Source organism: Culex pipiens, chromosome 3 (assembly GCF_016801865.2).
Source record: "Culex pipiens pallens isolate TS chromosome 3, TS_CPP_V2, whole genome shotgun sequence".
Taxonomy (NCBI): Eukaryota; Metazoa; Arthropoda; class Insecta; order Diptera; family Culicidae; genus Culex; species Culex pipiens.
Genome location: NC_068939.1, coordinates 66,297,463 through 66,319,671, shown reverse-complemented (window position 1 = coordinate 66,319,671; position 22,209 = coordinate 66,297,463). Strand labels below are relative to the sequence as shown.

At 36.9% G+C, this 22,209-nt stretch overlaps 3 protein-coding genes across 7 annotated transcripts in view; 2 read left to right on the top strand and 1 right to left on the bottom strand.

Annotated features, from left to right (window-relative positions):
* Positions 1-8,494, bottom strand: part of LOC120424483 (UDP-glucose 6-dehydrogenase) — a 41,694-nt gene extending 33,200 nt beyond the window's left edge. Inside the window, exon 1 of one of the 2 annotated variants that reach the window (XM_039588625.2) lies at positions 8,350-8,494. The gene's annotated coding sequence lies outside the window, so the exon portion shown is untranslated. The remainder of the gene's footprint in view (positions 1-8,349) is intronic. The other variant, XM_039588626.2, reaches the window with a different exon arrangement.
* Positions 8,495-8,901: 407 nt separating this feature from the next.
* Positions 8,902-12,743, top strand: LOC120424499 (probable deoxyhypusine synthase). The gene is made up of 2 exons (XM_039588650.2): positions 8,902-9,199; positions 11,810-12,743. The coding sequence occupies exons 1-2, from the start codon at positions 9,005-9,007 to the stop codon at positions 12,710-12,712; spliced, it is 1,098 nt and encodes a 365-aa protein (XP_039444584.1). The 5' UTR covers positions 8,902-9,004; the 3' UTR covers positions 12,713-12,743.
* A 496-nt stretch (positions 12,744-13,239) lies between these two features.
* Positions 13,240-21,369, top strand: LOC120424491 (trafficking protein particle complex subunit 2-like protein). Of its 4 annotated transcripts, none has more exons than XM_039588636.2 (3): positions 13,240-13,366; positions 14,541-15,346; positions 15,422-16,129. In XM_039588636.2, the coding sequence occupies exons 2-3, from the start codon at positions 14,555-14,557 to the stop codon at positions 15,611-15,613; spliced, it is 984 nt and encodes a 327-aa protein (XP_039444570.1). In that variant the 5' UTR covers positions 13,240-13,366; positions 14,541-14,554; the 3' UTR covers positions 15,614-16,129. The 4 variants fall into 4 exon arrangements, with proteins under 4 accessions (XP_039444570.1, XP_039444569.1, XP_039444572.1 ...); XM_039588635.2 differs by lacking the exons at positions 14,541-15,346; positions 15,422-16,129 and adding exons at positions 19,896-20,711; positions 20,770-21,369 and having other exon boundaries at positions 13,264-13,366; XM_039588638.1 differs by lacking the exons at positions 14,541-15,346; positions 15,422-16,129 and adding an exon at positions 14,007-14,515 and having other exon boundaries at positions 13,264-13,366.
* The last annotated feature ends 840 nt before the right edge of the window (positions 21,370-22,209 follow it).

Here is a 22,209-nt window from a genome sequence, read left to right as displayed (position 1 = left end):
CCGTAGGGCTGCCAAAGTCCTGACGACCCACAGGACCTGGGAAAACCAATCTTATCGTCCCTAAGCGTAAAGACTTTAAGACTAGCTTTCATCACCAAAGCCCACGGAGGTTAACATTTATCTGCATCTTGTATCAAAAGAACATATTGAATAATAATCATAGTGTATTTTTTTCGAGCACTTTAAGATACAATAAAGAATTGGGTCCTAAAATTGAGCATGAGCATGGTTGACTGCCAATGAGCTGCTACTCCGTTATTGACAGATCAGCTGAAATTAAACAATGAATCAAAAATGATCAGTGGGAGCCAACCATCCGTTCACTGATTAACCTCTGAAGATCCCTTCTTTATTAGTCAATACCGGCGCCCTCCCCAGAAGCCTGCAGTTCAACAAAAAAGAGGAATGTTAGTCCGATAATAAAAGTTGCAGACTCTTCAAGCACATAGCTGTTGCTATAAACCTGTTGACACTGCTTTATACCGTTGAATCCACAGCATCTCCTTCAAGCATCACGGGATTATTTTTTTTTGGGTTAGTAGGATAAGGTATTGGCTTTTCGATGCCTCCCGAGCTACGATACTATGGGGAGGACTTTCATAATAGATCCGTCGGCGAGCCTTTCGAGCAACGATGCTATGGGATGGTCTTTCTTATATACACACCACAATACTGACGCACAGTTACTTCAATACTAAATACTTGTTATTTTGCACCACGATTGCCCCGAGGACTTAAACAGTCAGCGTGCCTTTCGATCAACGATGATATATAAAATACTTTTTTCAAAGTCATTTTACTATGACGCTTGAACGTAATTTCACATTTTATTACAATAATTCAAACGACGTCGTGCCTCCCGATCAACGATGATATAGGAAGGACTTATTTGATTATACTAAACAATTAGCATTACATTTTTTTCACAAACAATAACGCTCGCTACCACTGCACAAATTGAACTCAAAATTATTGCAGGCAAAAAATTAATACTGATCTCTCAACAAAACGACAAACTACTCCAAATCCTATTCGGCATCCGCGTGGCTTCACTTCCTCCAATCGACTGAAGCAGGAAAAACAATTAACACTAATCCCTCAACAAAATGACGCCGAAAACACGAAAAATTCTGTTCGGCATCCGCGTGGCTTCGTTTCCCTCAATCAGCTCTTTTTGTCAAAAACGAAATTTTTCACAAAATACTGTGTTTCTTCGAAAATACTCAAATTTACATAATATGCAACATTGGTATCAAATTCAAGCGAAATATGTTATGCATTTTCTCATTATTAGACTTTTTTCATTAAAAACTCGAATTTTCACAAATATCGTATTTTTTCGAAAATACAATAATTTTCAAAATTTGCAATTTAGGTATCAAACGAAGCAAAATTTGTTATGCATTTTCACATTATTAGAGTTATTTTTAAAAATATTGTAAATTTCACAAAATATAGTATTTTTTGGAAATACTCAAATTTTCATAATTTGCAATATGGGTAACGAGCAAAATATTTTATGAAGCATACAAAATTCACATAACAAAACTCGCTTCATTTGTAACCCATTTGCATATTTAAAAAAATTGAATGATTAAAAAATACGATATTTTGTGAAATTTAATTTTTTCCAAGAAAAATTCTAATAAAATGAAAAAGCATAACAAAATTTCGTTGGTACCCATATTGTAAAATTTTAATGATTTGAGAAATTTTGAAGAAAAATGCAGTATTTTGTGAATAATAAAAAAAATTAAACATTCATTAATCATAACAAATTTCGCTTCGTTTGATACCCATATTAAAAATTCTGAAAATTGGAGAATTTTCGAAAAAATACGGTATTTTGTGAACAATTTTGATATTAAAAAAACTCAAATAAAGTGAAAAAGCATACAATATTTCGCTTCGTTTGATACACATTTAGCAAATTATGAAAATTTGAGTACTTTCGAAAAATATGGTCTTTTGTGAACAATTTTGAGTATTTTTACTTAAAAACTAAGGCCGTTGCATATATTTTTCAAAGTTTATGTCGCCCCCCTTCAAAATTTATCCGAAAGATCAGGGGGCAAAAAAAATATAAAAAAAAACTTAAAAATTTTAATGAAATCCGAAGCGACCGCAAAGGATTAAAAATGGATTTTTAAATCAATTTTAAAAACTTAACTTTGCACCCCTTCTTGACATAAATGGTCCTACTTGACAGCTCGTTCCAAGGGGACCATAGTTGATCCATCGAAAAAATGTTGTCTTGTCAATTTTTATTTTGCACTTAAATGAAATAAAGGGAGCGTTCTTTTATTACGTAACGCAAAAATTGGGATTTTTAGACCCCCTCCCTCCACCTCGTAACAAAATTTCCATACAAATTTTAAAAATTTTGTATGGAGCGTAACACGGCCATCGACCCTCCCCCCCTCCACCCTTACTGCGTTATGTAACAAAAGAACGCTCCCAAAGTGAACAGAAATGATTTTTAGTCGAGTTTTTAGCCAAAAATCAACCCGAAAACGGTGAAAGAAACCACTTTGAAATATTCGACGTTCTTTGCGTTCTCAATACTCGATCAAAGGTGGGAGGGTCCATGAACACGAGCGGATGGTGGTCATTAGTGATCGACCCGGCAAATGGGGTTTAGAAAGGTTGCTCTGTAGACTCTTTCGGGGAGAACGAAAACAAACTTTCAACAACAAAAAAAAAAGTGTTTGCGTGCCATCTCTATCTTCCTTAAATTGCGCAAACTCTCTTGAGCGGCTTGAAAATAACAAAACTAACCTTCCGGCGATTCAAGTTTCTTTAAATTCATATTTCGAGGCTTCCGATCAGAAGACAGCGGTAAGTGGTTGCCAATCGGTTCGGTTTCGTTGGACAAACTGTAAGGCTACCGGACAGACCTAGGCCACATCTGACGATCTGCGCGATGACCGCAGAGACCTCCGGCGCTTAGGTAAACATGCCAGTCACCCTGCGAGCCATGGTACTTTTTTTAGGTTCACAGACAAATAGGCTTGAAATTGTCTTGCACTGTTTGACTTATGAAATTTATAAAATCAGCTGAAATACTTGGCATTATGAAATTGCAATTTTATATCATTTTTTGGAAAACACAAAGAGTTGCTTAAAAAAAGAATTAATCTTTACTCAAGTGAACTGGAAATTAGATTTCCTAAGTTAAAAAATGACGTAATTTTGTTGTGCACGACAGAGACACTTTTCGATTGTATTTTTTGTTCCCCATGATTGATTTAGCTTTCGGGAGGTCGGGTATGATCTAAAGCTAAGCCAACCGACAATGGAACGGTTAAAAGTTTACGAAAAGGTGCCGTATTAGCTCCAAGCGCTTCACAACCACAAAATGTCAAGTGATTGACGAATCGATACGAAAAATGGAAAGCAATGTCACTTAAAAACTATTTTCAGCAAAATATCATACTTGAAATTATTTTTAAAGAGCATCAAATTTGCACATCACATCATTACCGGTAGAGCTTAACAAATAATAATAAAAGATAGAAACAAAAACTGTGCAGAGTCACAATCATAAATAAATGCAAGAGCTTTTTGCAATCTTTTTCTCAAGCGGCTAAAGATACTCATAGATTTCGTCAGTGTGGACAAACTGTAGGCCAATAAATTTTCACTATGTTTGAAACTTTTGGTTCGAAGGAGATTTTGGTTCAGGTTTGTTTTGAATTTCCAGTTTAGTTGTTACAATTGATCAGTCATTCAATATTTTTGTTTACATCAGTTTAAAACAACATTGTAACGGTCACAAACTTTATCCCAAATCACGACTGACAGAAAAAATATTTCAAATGGTGTCGTAAAAGAGTTCAACTCGCGCGAATGACAGTCGCATAAATTATAGTGGGAAATATCACGTAGCGTCATCAATGAATCATGCAAAATTGAACCAATGAGGACGGTTCTTCCGCTCCTCACGAGAATTTATAACTGGACCGCAAAAAAAGTGTGAAAAATAAAACAGGTTTGGGTTGAGTAATTGATTTCCGCGTGGCGATCGGTTGAAGGATGACTTTTTTATGGAAGATTAGAAGCAAACACTACATGGATAGGGCTGAAATTATGTTTTGAATGGCTGATTTAATTAGACGCAATGGTTAAGCATATTTTTCTAGGTAAAATAATGCTTTGTACGAATACAAAAAAGTTTAGTAGGAAATTCGATCGTGACCCATCTGTTTAGAAATACTCTTCTATGAGAAGTTATTGCAAGGGAACATAAAAATCAAATAGCAATAAAAAAATACAAACATTAATATAACAAGCCATAATCTCAACAGTTGATTTAAAAGAGGGTTTCAAAATGCATTTCAAATTAGTTCAGTTGTTTTGCAATCATTGCCTTAAAAAAAAGTAAGAAGAAAACAAAAATTATAACGTAAAAAAAACTTTTTGCGGTGCTGTACATCGAAAATGTTCACACATTCAAATGATTCTGTTGAAAATGATTCTGAACGCAGACAAAAGAAGCCATTTTTCATCATTAGTTTTTCTATACAAGTCTCCGCAAGGGCTGTCACCACCTAATACACGGGACTGAGATAAGCTGTATTAGCATAACCCAAGTCTGATACAAACTATAGTTTCCCATAATTTCGCTGCCGGCTTAGGTTATGGATTGGACCACACACACACATAGGTTTTTCCATACAAGTCTCCATACAATTTTGAGGGCTGATCAAGAAAAGGGATTTTCTAATGGATGTCTTCGGAAAAAAATGGAGGTTATTTTTAGGATCCTTCAGAAATATTAGGCAACCGGGAAAAATCTGCCTATTTTATTTAACATTTTTATCAGTAAGGCGCAAATATTTTTCAACATTTCACAGCAAAAAGGCATGGTAAATGCATTATACAGCAGTACAGTCGGTTTGCAATCATTACTTTAAAAAAATCTAAGTTTTAATAAAAAAAATTTGCGAAAGAAAAACTTTTTGCGGTACTGTAGGGGAGAGTGGGGAAACTTGATCCCCTTTTTTGTATCGCACATAGTTTTTTTCTGTTTGAGTATTAAACACTGAATCCTGATTACAAGGACTATTGTATCGCACATGGCTCTCTCAGTTTATCACAATACTACGAACTTTTTGGATGAGTTGAAAGCATGCACATCAAACTATGCTTGGCTGATAAGGATATTTGATTAGATGAGTTAATTGAATCATGAAAATACAAATATTTTAAATCGGCATTTTCAAAATGTTAGGGATAACTTGATCCCCCTTCAACATTTTGAAGAAATCTTAAGCAACATCACATGTTTGGTATAAAAAAAATAAAAAAAACATAAAATAGTAGGGTTATTAGTAGTCAGGACCCGGTGCCTGTTCCCGTTACAGTTTATATAGAATTCCAATAAGAATGTAACTGAAAAATTAGGCTTCGGGTCCAGACTGTTAGTTTAACGTCAAATGCGTAAGAGCTGTGTAGTTGATAAATTTATCAATCATTTTATGTATAAAAAAATAAAATTTTGAATAAATTCTAACTTTTTTCTATACATATAAAATCAAAGAAAAAAGATCTCTTCGAGGTTCTGTAGCACTTTTTAGAAAAATGTGTGTAACTCAATCAAAACATTTATTTTTCTTTTTGTTCTACAATGGATCAAGTGTCCCCACTTTCCTCTACATCCAAAATTCACTGAAACTCAAAATAATCAGATCTTTGAAGCCAAGTTTTTTTTTTATTTTCTTAATTTTTTTATATTTTTTTTATTTTTCTTTTAAAATCAAAATTTAGGATGGTGAAAAATCTGATAGGGACCATCCATAAACCACGTGGACACTATTTTGAGAATCTGTTACCCCCCCCCCCACCCCCCTCGTGGACAATGTCGTTTCGTTTTCGTTTTACGGAGCAAGGTGGGGGACGCGGCCTCAAGTCAATCCAAGTCCGGTTTCTTGTGGAAAAAAGGGTAGTGGCCGAACTAGTATTGCATACAAAATGAACACCACCGGAAGATATAGGGGATCGGGAGGGGGAAGGTGAAAGAAAATTAGTGTAGGTGTGAGTAGTAAGAACTTGGATGACTTGAGCAGTTACGGTAATCTAAGTTTAACACTGAATAAAGCAAATTTGAAATTATGATTCAAAGTAAAAAGGCCCGGAAGGAATTTAAGTATTAGTTAATTAAATAAGAAAATGTAACTAATCGGAGATTTATACAAAGGAAACCTATGATGTATTTCAAATTTAAAGGAAATTAAAAAAATACTGGAAATCGAAAGATGAAAACTAACATGTCTAGGGAATATAAATCTTGAGGCCTTTTTTCTGGGCCCTGTCCTGTCGCGTCCGCCAGTAGTCTTGTCGAACATTACAACTAGAAGCAGATCTGCCAATGAAATGGTACACTTCGACCGGTTCAACTAATTATTTAAGTCCAATTAATCATTTACGGAAAACTAACTTTAATCAACAACCTAAACAAAACTGTCTAAAAGTAACTTGAATCTCAAATCCCCGAAATTTTAATTGCAAAGCCAAACATTCCTTTAAGTTGTTTTAAAACCTGTCTTGCCGCTTCCAAAACCAATGAACATAAATGAACAGTTAATTCTTTACAAGTTTAACACTCGTCGTTAAGAAGACTATTTCATGCCTTCCATTTCATTAGGGCACAGAAGCTCTGCAAACAAGAGTGTATCCCTATCATACTTTATGTAAACTGTCATTTCTGGAGTTCTTTTCGAAAAGGTCCAACAAACCAAATTTCCAGTTTTTGCTTTTTGGGTGCTTTTTAATACCCCTGACTCAAGGCGGTTTCAAAAACACCCAAAAAGCAAAAACCTTTCAAAAAAAAACTCCAGATTTAAATGAAAGCGATACACTCCTGTTCACAAAACCAATGTGGCCCTTTGAAAAGTTAGGCTTCATTTGATCGTCAAAACTCCAGTAGATCCTCGATTCGCAACAATGGTCGATACAACCATAATCCGGAAAACGGTTGGTGCAACAGATTAACGAATTTTGTCCGATATCATTTCACTATTGATTGATCGAGACTCTTTGGATTTTATGACAATTCAGAATGGTTAGTATATCACTTAAATTGAAATTAGAGATTCCGATAGCATCACTGAAACTCGCTTACAAAGAACTGTCGGTCTGGAATTATTAAACAACCTAAAAGTTACAAATAAAACCAACTATTCTTAGCGCCTGAAAAAAAAAACACTTTTATCAAAATACCAAATCCTAAACTACAAAAAAAAACTTTTTTGTATGGGTCGTGGACAATCACCATACCACACCCCCCCCCCCCCCCCCTCCAAAGGTGTCCACGTGGTTTATGGATGGTTTTATACCGGATATACATATTTTTTTTTGATAAACTGTGATTTTTAGAAAAAAAATTATGGATCGGCCTTTTAGAGTGAAAATAGTTTGTGAAGGAAAAGCATCCCTCCAAAAATTATTTTTGAAAAGTTGAGATAATTTAACATAAATTCCTTTTTTTATAATTCAACATTCGGACAAAGTGAAAATTAAATTTTGTGAAAAAATTGTTTTTCTTTCCAATAAGCCTAATACGGGAAAAAAAACGATTTTTTTAAAAAAAAGTGTCATTTTATGGAGCGGATAAAAACACTTATTCTGGACATTTTCAAATGATGGTCTAGATTTTTAAATTACCAAATTATTTTATTCAAAAAGATCTGAAAAATTCACAAAAGTTTCACTCTCTAAGTCGCGTGTTTTGGCGCTTCATACAAGTGTTCCTATAAAGTGTGAAAAAATAGACGTACGTGACTGTTAGTTAGGACTTTACATCAAGTCAAGGATGAAACTATCCGTAAATTTACATTTGCGGGTTAAAGTTCAAGGACATGAACAAGAACCACCAACTAGTTTAGCCCGAGGGCTTCATGGTTGAGCTCAATGAATCTTCCAAAAACTGGTTTTCCAAGTCCGCAGAAAGTGCTATGGGTTTAGCTATGGGAGTTATGTTTTGCTACTCAATTGATGCTTTTACAAGATATATTTTAAATTTGTGCAGAAGAATCAAACCAAGATGTAATATTTTTTATTTAATATTGAATTATTTAACAAAATCAATTTGAAAGTCCTCAATAACTAATTGTTGCTTGGCTTCTTTCAATATTATGAGTTAAAAGCACCACGCAATATCGAAGTAATTTGTAAACTATTTATCTGGCAGAGTTTAATAGATTTAACCCCGGGCAAAGCCATTTTCAGCACCCCCAAGTTCATCCAAATAAAGATTTGTTTACATTTGTGAATGCAAACATCGTTTGGGAGAAACACTATAAAATTTTTCTATGATTCACAAGGCAAATCTACAAACAACCAACTTACCAGCAGTTTCCACGCATGCAAGTTCACGCAGGAATCACATTTAGCACTGCACAAACCCCGAAAATCACGCACTTTTCGCTGAAATTTCCGTAAACACACCCGCACTTTTCGAGGAAAAACCTTGGCACTTGCAGCAGCACGATAGTGGAAACAGCCATGCCAGATATACAGATAAATCTGTATTATACAGATTTTTTGATCCCAAAAATCAAAAAAATCTGTATATACAGATTTTTTAAAAATGATTTAATTTGAAAATTTCAATAATTAAGCAATTGAGTTATGCTTTAGTATGATTAAAAAAAAGCTTAAATCTGTTGTGAAAAGTCTAAAAAAATCTTCTGTGGCTTCGGATTTGACATGATACAGATAAAATACAGATTTATTTTTAAGAAAATACAGATTTCCCATAAAATAATCTGGCAACGTTGAGTGGAAAATGTGTGTTGTTGTGACAGGTGGTGTGTTGACGAAGCAAACACAAAAAAAGCAATCAGCTGACTTTGACAGCTGCACTTCGGGCGAGAGTCACCCTGTGCAGCGCATGAAGTTTCTGATCAACTGTGACCACCGACCGGCCGCGAGTAAACAAAACGGAAGGAGATTCGCGTGTTTCGGAGTGATTTCGTGAAAGTTTGTGAAATCCCATGAAAATATGGAGTCGAACGAACCGGTATTGGCGAAGGAAGCAGTTCTGCAGGAAAGCTCCAAGCTGCCGAGTGGAACACCGACCGTGCAGGGATACGACTGGAACAAGGGCCTCGACTATGGGGCACTGTTTAAATCGTATTCGTATTCCGGATTTCAAGCAACCAACTTGGGCAAAGCGATTGAGGAGGTTCGCAAAATGGTAAGAAAAAGATTTTTCAAGAATTTTTTACTGCAAGGTTTCAATTTTGCTCATATTTTTTATTTTAAACAAGATGGTTCAATTTTAACATCTACACTCTGAATTGATATTAATATAAAACGCCCTAATTTGGGTAAAATGTTACAAAATGAGTCGAAAGAGAGGTCGAAAGTTCAGGTCTTGTGGGTCATATATGACGCAAAAATCAAAACTACCTAAACTTGCCTATAATTTTCGTATATAGTCATCCCACTAGTCGAAACACCCACAAACTCGGAACACTTTTTTGATGATTTGTTAATAGCATGCCAAATGCATCTTTTCTGTTGACCCTATTATTTTTAGGATCTTTATTTGAACATTCTCGATCTGTAAACTGATCCGAATATGTGGGATGCCTGTAGTCTTAAGACATTTCCTATCATTACAACTAAAAAAAATCAGGTCTGAATGATTTAAATTATAAATATTTGAGTTCATGCGAAGATAAAATTGAACTCCTAAAAAACAGTTCTGGGCTTAGAAATTACTGTTATTTTGATTATATTGGATTTGTTAGACCTAGTTTTGAGCTCTAAATGCCTGATGTTGAGCTGTTTTTTCAGTCGTACCAAATCTTTGTATCTGTAAAAAAAAATGACGAATGTTTACTCATTTTATGAGTAATATTATCAAATTTTTGTTGTTGGCCCGAAGGGGGTACAAACAATATTTTTCCAAAAAACTTCAAAATTTCAATGAAAATAAGAGTGCAATCAGCTGAAATCAATTTAATACGTATTCCCCTGCGTTTAGAATCAATTTTAGTGAGGTGTACCGCCCTAACGCTTAGGAGTTGTCACGCACACTAACAAAATACTATGTAACGCACCGAACCGTTTTGCCTTAGCAATAAAAACCGAGCAGAAGCTCGATCACTTCTCTTGACACCTCGAACGGAACAAGTACTCTTTTCTTTACCCAATACCACGCCGAAACCTCGCTATACTTAGCCCTCACTCACTTATCATTTAGCATGTTTGGGTTGATTCAAAAATCTTTTGAACTTTTGATGATTTTCGATGTACAGTACTGCCGTTCTACGCATAATTGTCCCATGTTCAAAAAAGTGCAACTGAGAAAAATGCGATTGAAATTTTTCGACCGATTTCTGTGTTTCTACGCATAATTGTCCCGTGGGTTCTTATTCGACCTATGCTGCCGTTCTACGCATAATTGTCCCATGTTCAAAAAAGAGCAACTGAGAAAAACGCGATTGAAATTTTTCGATCGATTTCTGTGATTCTACGCATAATTGTCCCGTTGGTCCCAATTCACCCTATATGTCCCTAATTGCCCCAGTTAGCAGTTTATCGCTCTTACTTGTGATCCTCTTGCTATTCAAGAGGTAAAAACGACATAAACGACGAAGTTGACTTTTATAGCTGTCAGCCACCATTGCTAGTACCAACCACTTGTGTCTTCCTTTTTATCTACAAGGACTTCGCCGCCCTGGGCTCCTAAGTGTATGAAAGTATGGCACGGAGCGACGGCGCCGAATACCCATATTTACACAAAGAATTTTTAGAGCGCCCGCCGCGGGATTCAAACCGGCGACCTCTGGATTGTGAGTCCAGTGCGCGGTCCGATTGATCCACACGGGCGGGACATAATGCTTCGTAAAACTATTGATTTCGGGGAAGAAAATACTTGGTGGGACAATTATGCGTAGAAGTACAACGATGGGACAAACAGACTTGGTGTAGTTTTCAATGAGTCCACGAACAAAGACCCAAATTTTATGGGTTTTTCGAAAAGTATACGTCAAACTAAACTTAAAAATGATAAAAAGTCAGAATCGTCCAAAAATGACATGGGACAATTATGCGTAGAACGGCAGTATGCGTCCCTAAACGCTCCAGTTAGCAGTTTATCACCCTTATTTGTGATCCTCTTGCTATACAACAGGTAAACAAGACATAATGATTAGTTAAACTAATGATTCCGTGTAAGAAAAAACTTGGTGGGACAATTATGCGTAGAAGTTCAACGATGGGACAAACAGACTTGGTGTTGTTTTTGATGAGTTTCCGAACAAAGTACCAGATTTTATGTGTTTTTCTTAAAGTACACATCAGACTAAACTTAAAAATGGCATAAAGTCAAAATCGTCAAAAACTGACATGGGACAATTATGCGTAGAACGGCAGAGTAGCGCTAATAGTTTTTTTCGCTAAAATGTTAGTTTTCGTTAAATATTTTTTTTTTAAATAATGATCCTCCCCACCTCGCATCTCGTCCAGAGCCGACGGACAAAAACTTAGAAAAATATTTGCATTGGCCTTACACAAAATCTGGAAGAAGGTAAATTCTGGATAAGTTATTTTGAATGATTTTGTGTGAATATTCAAGCATGGTTTGCAATTTTATAAAGCATTAAAATAAAACATTCTGATATACTATTTTGAGTTGGTTGTGAACGTAAAACTTATGATTCAAACTTGATTCTAATTGATCACAACATTTTAAAGTTTTCTATGTTTTGTTCAAAATAATATTAAATATAGTCTATTGACATGTTTTTAGATCGCACAGTAAATAGCTCCCAAAATTTCTATCAATTTCTATCAGATTGAATGCCGCGCTCTGCCCCTTCCCGAAGACAAACACGACGTGTACGAGGAAGATGATTTTATCAAACGTAAAACCAACTGCACGATATTCCTGGGATATACTTCCAACATGGTGTCGAGTGGGATACGCGAGACGATCCGATTTTTGGTGCAACATAAACTGGTAGATTGCATCGTAACAACAGCTGGGGGCGTCGAAGAAGACCTAATCAAATGTCTAGCCCCAACGTTCGTTGGATCTTTTGAGCTGGAAGGAAAGCGGTTACGAGAGCAGGGCATTAACCGGATTGGCAATCTGCTCGTTCCCAACGACAACTACTGCAAGTTTGAGAACTGGGTCATCCCACTGCTAGACGAGATGTTGCAAGAGCAAAAAACGAACGGCACCTTGTGGACACCTTCGAAGGTAATTCAACGCCTGGGCGAGAGAATCAACGACGAAAGCTCCATCTGCTACTGGGCCGCTCGCAACAAGATTCCAATTTTCAGTCCCGCACTGACGGACGGCAGCCTGGGAGATATGATGTACTTTCATTCGTTCCGAAATCCCGGCCTCGTTCTGGACATAATTTCGGACTTGCGGCGGCTGAATACGATGGCGGTGAAAGCGGTGAACTCCGGTATCATAATCGTGGGAGGGGGCGTGATCAAGCACCACATCTGCAACGCCAATCTGATGCGAAACGGGGCAGACTACTCGGTGTTCATCAATACGGCGTCCGAGTTTGACGGCAGCGACAGTGGTGCCCGTCCGGACGAGGCCATATCGTGGGGGAAGATCAAAAAAGATGCAACGCCTGTTAAGGTTTACGCAGAGGCCAGTCTCGTGTTTCCGATATTGGTGGGGGAAACGTTCGTGAAGGAACACTTTAAAAGTGTTGAAGCAGAAAAGTGTAAATAAATGTTGATGGCTTGTAGAAGAGAAAGATGTCTTCACTATAGGTATTTATTTATCTGTTTTTGAGAAATTCCATCCACAATACGCTCTTATTACTATATAAACTGGAGAGGTTAAAACTGATTTTTTTTTTCGAGATAAGCTAATACAAATTTTATCTAAAGTTGATAATGTTGGTGGCTTAGAACTTCCAAAACTAATCAAAACAATGTAAATTTGCAATGTGAATTCGTTTGTGACGAGGAGTTCGTCATTTTTGAGTTAAATTTATTATTTTTTCACTGGGCCTAGAAAGCGTTATACTTAACTGTAGAAACAAATATATCGATGATTGAAACGCATTTTCCTGTTAAAAATAATAAAATGGCAACAAAGAGTTTTTTTTTTATTTTATACCCAATAATGGGTTTTATTGGTATTATTTTCAAATTTAACTAAGAACAAGTGAGCGTGTAAGTGTTTTTGGGAAAACCACAACCACAGTTGATTTCTTCAGATTGACAAATTTACGCCTTTTTCGAAAGTCGGCTCGTTGACGGATCCTCCTCAGTTGTAAACAAACGGCCGTCGCGAGTGGATGATTTGGCAGAAAGTTAAGTGTTTTTCGTAAAGTTTGATCAAAAAGTTAGGTTTATTTGCGCAAATCTCTCAAAAAAGGTAAACAGATGATTATAGTTTCGGTATTTCATTGATTGATGGTATGGATGTTGTAAAATTATACATTTAGATTGAAGAACCTTGAAAACCAGTTGTCCATACTAGTTTGACTCCAATACCCCTCATTTTTACAATGTTTACTACGGAAAGCTTGTATTTACAATACATTACTACCGTTCAACGCTAACTCAGTGAGTAAATCTCCCAAAATAAGCAAATTTTGCCATCAAATCAATGTGGCAATTCTACCAAGTTTACCTTCGGCCACCTCCCAAGAGCTCCGTTACTTGATAGGCTCAACTCAAGAGGAAAACCAGTTTCTCTGATGCTCTCTTCTTATGTATCTGTGTGTATTTTACCCATTAGTTTTTCCTTTTGGGCTTGTCGCGCTGCGACGATCATGTCCACTGCTGCACATCGAACCGATAAGTTTCACAACAGAGTTTTGTTTCGTTGCTTTGCCTCTTCCATCGTGTGTTGCCTTTGGACTAGAGAAAAAGATGTCTTTGGAAACCTTGAACCGTTCGTTCATCTTTGAAACCGCCATTTGTCATTGAATTTCTGATTTATTTTTTTGAGCACAGAACGCATTTCTAGTTTTTTAACCAACCACTCTGTTCTGTTTTTATCTTTCTTGTAGTTTTCCAAAAAGGATTTCCCCTCCGGATAGTCACGCAAATTTTACAAAAACTAGAAATGTGCGCCTGTGTCTCAATCATTGGCAAAGACAACTCGCCGCTGTACATTGCGACGGCGAACGTGGACAAGGAGATCGAGCTCCAGTACCAGGTGCACGCCTCACTGGACGTGATCGAGGAAAAGTGCGCCTCCAGCCAGAAGCAAAATGCGGACGGCAGGGAGCTCTACCTGGGGCTGTTGAACTCGACGGAGATCTACAAGATCTACGGCTACGTCACCAACACCAAGGTGAAGTTTGTGATCGTTATCGACTCGAGCAACACGTCCTTCCGGGAGAACGAAGTGCGTAGCATGTTCAGAAACCTGCACAGTCTGTACACGGACGCGGTTTGCAACCCGTTTTACATCCCGGGGGAACCGCTAACTTCGAAGGCTTTCGATTCGAATGTTAGAAATATCATTACGACTAATTAAGAAATAAACAAGACATTTTAAGCCAATTCAAACGTATTCTTCCAATTGCTCTTTATTTTAGTCCCCCATGCGACCATGTTCTTTGTCCCGTCCAAGCTGTTGATCCCGGCCGGTGTGCTAACGGCAAGTGTTTTCGCGTTGCGACGATATAAAATCCGAAAATGGGGCAGGGTTACAAATACGTCGTCCCTCAAGGGCAAACTGTTTATCATAACCGGGGCAAACACGGGGTTGGGGTTCGAAACGACAAAAGCGCTCACCGCCCGTCAAGCAACGACTATCATGGCCTGTCGGAATCTGGCCAAAGCTGACGAAGCCATCCACAAAATACGCGAAACCACGTCCGAGGGCGAACTGATCCCGATGGAGCTGGATCTGGCCTCGTTCCAATCGATTCGAAAGTTCGCATCGCAGGTCAACGAAAAATATCCGGATCTGTACTGCCTGGTCAATAACGCCGGACTAGCAGCTCAAAAACCAGAGTTCACGCAAGAGGGCTACGAAATCCACTTCGGTGTGAACCATCTCGGTCAGTTTCTTCTAGTAGACTTGCTAAAAGATAACTTGAAGCGAAACAACTCCCGCGTCGTCGTCGTATCCTCCCGAATGCACGAAATAGACGCCAGCATAGACCTGGAAAACCTCGGCAAGTGGGTAGAGTACGACAGTCGGCTCAACCGCCTCTACAACAACTCCAAACTGATGAACTTTTACTACGCCCGTGAACTCTACAAGCGCGGCTTCAACGTGCACGTGCTCTGCCCAGGCCTCTGTCACACGGACTTCTTCCGCCACTACGACCCGAAGTGGTACCACTACCTGATCTTCTCGCCCATCGTGTGGCTCATGCTACGTTCCGCCGAGCAGGTGAGAGAACCCCAACCAAGCCGAAAACCAACCACCCACAACAAACCACTCTCCTTCATTCCTCTCGTAACGCAGGGCGCCCAGAACATCATCTACAGCGCGACGGACAGTGTCACCAGTGGGGAGCAGAATCCGGTCACCGGGCACTTTGTGTCGAACGTCAAGATGAGGCGGTCCAAGTTTCGCTTTGATGAGCACGTTTCCGAGCGGCTGTGGGAGGAAAGCGTCAGCGCGATAGCGAAAGCTGAAAGTGCAAGCAGCAGTTGATAGTGGAGTGGTGGAGGAGATTGTGTACATTTTTGAAAATATTCGGCACTAAGTAGATGGGCTTTCTAACCAATTGTTTTGTAAAGGATTTGACTAACGGTGGCGGGATGAAGGACATGGTCGTCGATCTGCGTATGATCTGAGTTTTGTTGTAGTATTTCCTAATGATTTATTGCCTTTTCAGAGATTTAATGTTGTGTTGCTGGAATATGTATTATTTGTGTAAATATTCTTAAATATAAAATCGTTTAAAAAATGTCTAATTTGCCTCAAGTTTTTTTCCGGTTCGATACATTTTCCCAGGGTCTCGTGGCGCAGGGGTAGCGGCTTCGGCTGCCGATCCCGATGATGCTATGAGACGCGGGTTCGATTCCCGCCTTATCCACTGAGCTTCTATCGGATGGTGAAGTAAAACGTCGGTCCCGGTTTCTCCTGTCTCGTCAGAGGCGCTGGAGCAGAAATCCCACGTTAGAGGAAGGCCATGCCCCGGGGGGCGTAGTGCCAATAGTTTCGTTTTTTACATTTTCCCAATAGCAATTATTGGAAGGAGCGCGCTCAAGAAATGTGGCGTCATCCATAAAGTATGTCACGCTCTAGGGGGAGAGGGGGGGTCTGAGCAAGTGTGACATTGCTTGTTATAAGTATAGGAAAAGTGTGACAAAGGGGGAGGAGAGGGGGGGTAAATTTTGGCTGATTTTAGCGTGACGTACTTTATGGATGAAGCCTGTTGCGCATTCTTTTTGTTTCAATTTCAGCGCGTTGGACGGTGCGCGCTTGAGATTCTTCAAAGGAATAAAATTTTAAAAATCAAAAATAATAAGAATTAAAAAAAAATTAAAAAAAAATAAAATAAATTCTTAACTTTTAAAAGTCTGTATTTCAAAAATTTTAAACTTACGGATCCTTTAATTCTCTAATTTTTGAATAACTTAATGACTTGATTCCTAAACTCTAATTTCAATAACCCTAAAATTTCTAAATTTCTTTTTTTTATAAAAATTCTTTAATTCATAAGTTCCAAAATCCAATCCAAAATTCTGAAATTCTGAAAATCAGATTTTCTTAAATTCTTAAATTCAATTCTCAAATTCTTAAATTCTTAAATTCTTAAATTCTTAAATTCTTAAATTCTTAAATTCTTAAATTTTTAAATTCTTAAATTCTTAAATTCTTAAATTCTTAAATTCTTAAATTCTTAAATTCTTAAATTATTAAATTATTAAATTCTTAAATTCTTAAATTCTTAAATTCTTAAATTCTTAAATTCTTAAATTCTTAAATTCTTAAATTCTTAAATTCTTAAATTCTTAAATTCTTAAATTTTTAAATTTTTAAATTCTTAAATTCTTAAATTCTTAAATTCTTAAATTCTTAAATTCTTAAATTCTTAAATTCTTAAATTCTGGAGCAACATTTGAAAGGGGCGGTACGACATTGCTCTTACGGCCTTTCATTACACGCGTTTAAATGGGACGAAAGGCCGTAAGAGCAATGTCGTACCGCCCCTTTCAAATGTTGCTCTGGAATTCTTAAATTCTTAAATTCTTAAATTCTTAAATTCTTAAATTCTTAAATCCTTAAATTCTTAAATTCTTAAATTCTTAAATTCTTAAATTCTTAAATTCTTAAATTCTTAAATTCTTAAATTCTTAAATTCTTAAATTCTTAAATTCTTAAATTCTTAAATTCTTAAATTCTTAAATTCTTAAATTCTTAAATTCTTAAATTCTTAAATTCTTAAATTCTTAAATTCTTAAATTCTTAAATTCTTAAATTCTTAAATTCTTAAATTCTTAAATTCTTAAATTCTTAAATTCTTAAATTCTCAAATTCTTAAATTCTTAAATTCTTAAATTCTTAAATTCTTAAATTCTTAAATTCTTAAATTCTTAAATTCTTAAATTCTTAAATTCTTAAATTCTTAAATTCTTAAATTCTTAAATTCTTAAATTCTTAAATTCTTTAATTCTCAAATTCTTAAATTCTTGTATTTAAAAAAAATATGTTCTTCGATTCTTAAATTTTTTAATTAATTATTTAAAAAATTCTTAAATTCTTAAATTCTTAGATTCTTAAATTCTTAAATTCTTAATTCTTAAATTCTTAAATTCTTAAATTCTCAAATTCTTAAATTCTTGTATTTAAAAAAAATATATTCTTAGATTCTTTAATTTTTTAATTAATTATTTTTTTAATTATCAGATGCCGCTATTTTTGCCGCCATCCCAAACTACAGAAAATCAGACATTTTTGGAATCCTATTTTGGGCGAGATACCCAAATTTTGAGAAAGATAAAATTTTCTTATTTGGAGTTAAATTTTGACGAGGACAATCGAGTATGGACTGTTTATTTTTCATATTCTTTATTCTTTTAATTTTTTAATTTAGAAATTATGAATTGTAGCGTTATTGTATATTTAAGGTTTAGATGTTCTGAACTTTTCAATTTTAGATTTTTTCTTTTTGAATTTTTAAACTTTTGATTTTTTATATTTTTTGGTTAGTTTTCAAAAGACCGTAATAGCCACTGTGATCTTCGACACTTATTTCCATTTTTATCTAAATTGTAACAAAATTTTAGTCAGTATCAATTTAGGGCATTTAAAGAACTCTCAAACTATTTTAAACTGGTTTATCGTAAGTTGATTGAATACCGATGCAAAAAGGGCTTTGTTTACCATTGGCTCTTACGTCATTTTGAAAACTAATTCGAGATTTGTATTTTTGACATTTTTTAAGTTCTGATTTTATTTTATTTTTAAAATTTCTGTTTTCTTAACTTTCTTGTTGGGAGCAGATGGGAATCGAACCCAGAACCATTTGCTTACAAAGCGAACACCGTAACCAGTCAGCCACTGCCGCTCCTTTCAAAAATGAACGCAATTTATTTTTAAATATCGATACGCTTTGACAATCATCAAATCTTTGCCAAAAATGATTGTATACACAGAAAATAAAATATAGTTATATTCATCAGAAATGGTGACAGATTTTGTGTCAAAAAATGTGTAATATTACATCAGAAAATGATGAATTTTCATCAGTTTCTGGTGAATATTCATCAGGTTTACATTTTTACACATTTTTTAGGTTATATTACTCAAAATAGAGGTAATATTCAACCTACGAAATTTTCAACATTCCAAAATTCAACTTTTTTCACTGTGTATGTTACGAGTTATGTTACAGACATGACCAACACGACAAAGAATTAAGCTAGAAGCTTGAGATAAGGTTTATTTTTCGAGGATTGTAACCATACAAGTTTTAAATCCATATTGACCATGTCGGTTGATGGCTATTCCGGTTGCCCCTTTCTTGTCTCGGCTTGGACTGCTCGTTGTTCTTTAGGCTGCTTTTCGGCCTTCAGGACAGCTGCTTTTGGGCCTCAGGGTCATCTGCTTCCAAGTCCAGGTTGCAGGAGATGTTCACTCCTCGAAGTCGAGAGAAACAAAGATTTCCCTGGACTGACCGAGCCACATTATTTTGCGTTGTAGACCCCTTCCCTTACAGGGGAACTTCAAGTACCATCAGTGGGGGTGACATTGGGTCTGGGGGGTGAGATTGGGTCAAAGTGATTGTTTTTACGGATTTTACCATTTCTCAGGTTCTTCTTAATGAAAATGAATTCTGTTGAAAGGGTTGTGTAGGGGACATCTTAAGATGACTTCGCTGAAAAAATCTCGTTCCTAGAACAAATCCTGTTATTTTGGCAGCTGTCTAAAGTTGGGGTACACTTTTGGCTAAAAATGACCTCTCGAAAAATCATTTTTCTAATATTTTTGTTAGAATTGCTCGAAAACTACCCAAATGTTTGAAAATCTCCACTTCAAACATTGTAGCATGTCAATACGATTCCCTCGAACAAGAAACACTGTTGGATGACTTTTTAAGATATCGTTGTATTTGAGCATCATTTTAGTTTCATTTGACCCAATGTCACCCCCTCTAAGGGGTGAGATTGGATCAATTTTCAAACAATTGGCTTTTAAGGTAGTGTTCATCAAAATCCACCATATTATGGGAAAATGTTAGTAAACTATCTAAGAACAAATCTACGTTGAAAGATTTTCGATGTTATTTAAATTGTTTTTGTTATTAAGAAAATACGAGAGGTGTATCGTTTTTTGACCCATAGTCACCCCCACTGACGGTAACCCAATTGAAAACGTTATGAAACACAATTTTAAAAACATACTTTCATCAAACACCTTGAAACCAGCAAAAATCTCAGTTTCCAACGGAATAAGTTCCAAAACAATAATCCGCACCTTATTCTAGTCCGCCTCGTAACAACCGAAAATGTCCTCAACCCTGCTCTACTGGCTAATCCCGGTCGGGGTCGGAGCCGGCATTTACGTTATCCGAAAACTGCGCGAACTTCAGTGGGGCTGGGTACGGAACCGGTCCTCGCTGCAGGGCAAGATGTACATCATAACCGGGGCCAACACCGGGCTAGGGTTCGAAACGGCCGCCGCGTTGGCTGCTCGCCAGGCCACGGTCGTGCTGGCCTGCCGGAACATGGAGAAGGCTACGGCGGCGATCGATGAGATTCGGAGGGGTACGAAGGAGGGCATGCTGATTCCGGTGGAGCTGGATTTGGCCTCGTTCGAATCGATCCGAAAGTTTGCGGCGGAAATTAAGGCGAATTACGGCACGTTCGATTGCCTGATCAACAATGCTGGACTGGCCGTAAAGACGCCTCAGTACACCAAGGAGAACTACGAGGTACACTTTGGCGTTATGCATTTGGGACATTTCCTGCTGGTGGAGCTGCTGAAGGACCTTATCTTGCAAAATTCAGCTAGAATCGTGGTAGTTTCGTCTAAAATGCACGAGAAAAACGCAAAGATCGACTTTGACAACTTGGGCAAGTGGGTTGAACGTGGTCCACGGGATCGTTTCAACATGCTGTACAACAACGCAAAACTGATGAACTTTTACTACGCACGGGAGCTCCACAAGAAGGGCTACGACGTGCACGTGCTGTGTCCAGGACTGTGCAACACGGACTTCTTCCGGGATTACAATCCCAAGTGGTACCACTACGTGATGTTTGCTCCGATTGTTTGGCTGTTCCTTCGTTCGTCCAAGCAGGTTTGTACTTGGCCCGAAACAAAACCTTGCAATAGCCAATTAAATTTCCTCCTTTTAGGGCGCTCAAAACATCATCTTCTGTGCCACGGAGAACGTCAATACTGTGGAGAAAAATCCAGCAACCGGACACTTTGTGACCAACCTTAAACAAACCAAGTCCAAGGCGGCCTTTGACGATCAGATTTCCGAGCGGCTGTGGAAGGAAAGTGTGCGTGAGATTGGACTGCACGGATCGATCTCGGGAAAGTGATCGGAAATGCATTTGAAAACTGTTTTTCAATAGTGTGGTGTAGGGCTTGGTAGACTGAAAAATGGATAAGGTTGAACTGTGAAATTTGACTATTTTTTCAATGATCTGCGCAATAAAATTAAACGTCTTAATTTATGTCACGCCATACAAAAACTAAAAGCCATTCAAAATTTTCTAATTTTAGGTTAAACTGTTTGTTTTTGGTAATCTTTGAAATAAATTTAAAATATATTTTAAATACTTCTCTTTTAAAATTCGGAATTTTGCATAAACGAGAATCTATTTTTTCCGTACATGGTTTCTCATGAAATGCATTCAAATCATCTTTATGATTTCCTCCATAGTGAGAAAATATCCTTTAATGCTCATAAAAAGATCTTATTGCAATAAAAATAGGCTTCTTTCTGACTTCGATTCTTTTTATTAATATCACAAGGCCAGTTTTGTCTTTTCTGCTAGTTATAAAATCACTCGAAAAACAAGCTCAATAGTCACCAAAAACTGTTTGAATCCTATTCAAACTCCACAGGCTCCAGCTTTTGTTACAACACCGGAAATTGTTAAACTCTAATTTCAATCGACCCCAAAAAGACCAAAGACTGCGCACGTGATGGACAAATATCAAACTTTGAGTTTGATACGACTACAATTATCATTCCCGAAATCTCTTCTCCCAATTTTCATTGCCCTTCTTTCCGTCGCGAAATTCTCAGCGAAAAGAATTATCGGTCTCTATCTCGTGTTTACACAATCCCGTGTGACATTCTTTTTTATCTCTGCATTCAAAATCCTCCCCCCTCAACAGAGCGCAGCCACAAAAGACGCCACAAAACAAAATTTTCCAACGCAGTTTAACGGGACGTTATCCGTGGGCGGTTCCCAATCACCCTCCCGCGTTCTTTCATTGCGCGGTTTTCAGAGAAAACAAAAAAATCCTTGACGAGTGAGCGTGAACGAGGAAAAGAGAAGGAGTGATGGAAAGAGAATGCTCTTGCTGGCAACAGGGTTACCAGGCCAACATTTAAAAAAATCTGGCAAAGTATCGATAAAAAATTTGGAAAAATCTGGCAGACCCAAAAACAAACAATTCTGCATGGTGAAAGATAGGGAGAGTATGGATTAATTCAAAAGTTGGCAGAATTCAGGTAGGTGAAGTGGTTTTATGCCCTCAAAAATGTTGAATTTACATTTTCTTTAAGAAAAACACATTAAATGTTTAAAAAGTTGTTCAAAATGGGAATTAAAAGA

Bases quoted from the DNA above. Each gene is read 5' to 3' on its own strand.
- LOC120424499 (XM_039588650.2), top strand. From the start codon at position 9,005: ATGGAGTCGAACGAACCGGTATTGGCGAAGGAAGCAGTTCTGCAGGAA. The intron at 9,200-11,809 runs GTAAGAAAAAGA...AATTTCTATCAG, and splicing joins TTGAGGAGGTTCGCAAAATG to ATTGAATGCCGCGCTCTGCC.
- LOC120424491 (XM_039588635.2), top strand. From the start codon at position 19,917: ATGTCCTCAACCCTGCTCTACTGGCTAATCCCGGTCGGGGTCGGAGCC. The intron at 20,712-20,769 runs GTTTGTACTTGG...TCCTCCTTTTAG, and splicing joins TCCTTCGTTCGTCCAAGCAG to GGCGCTCAAAACATCATCTT.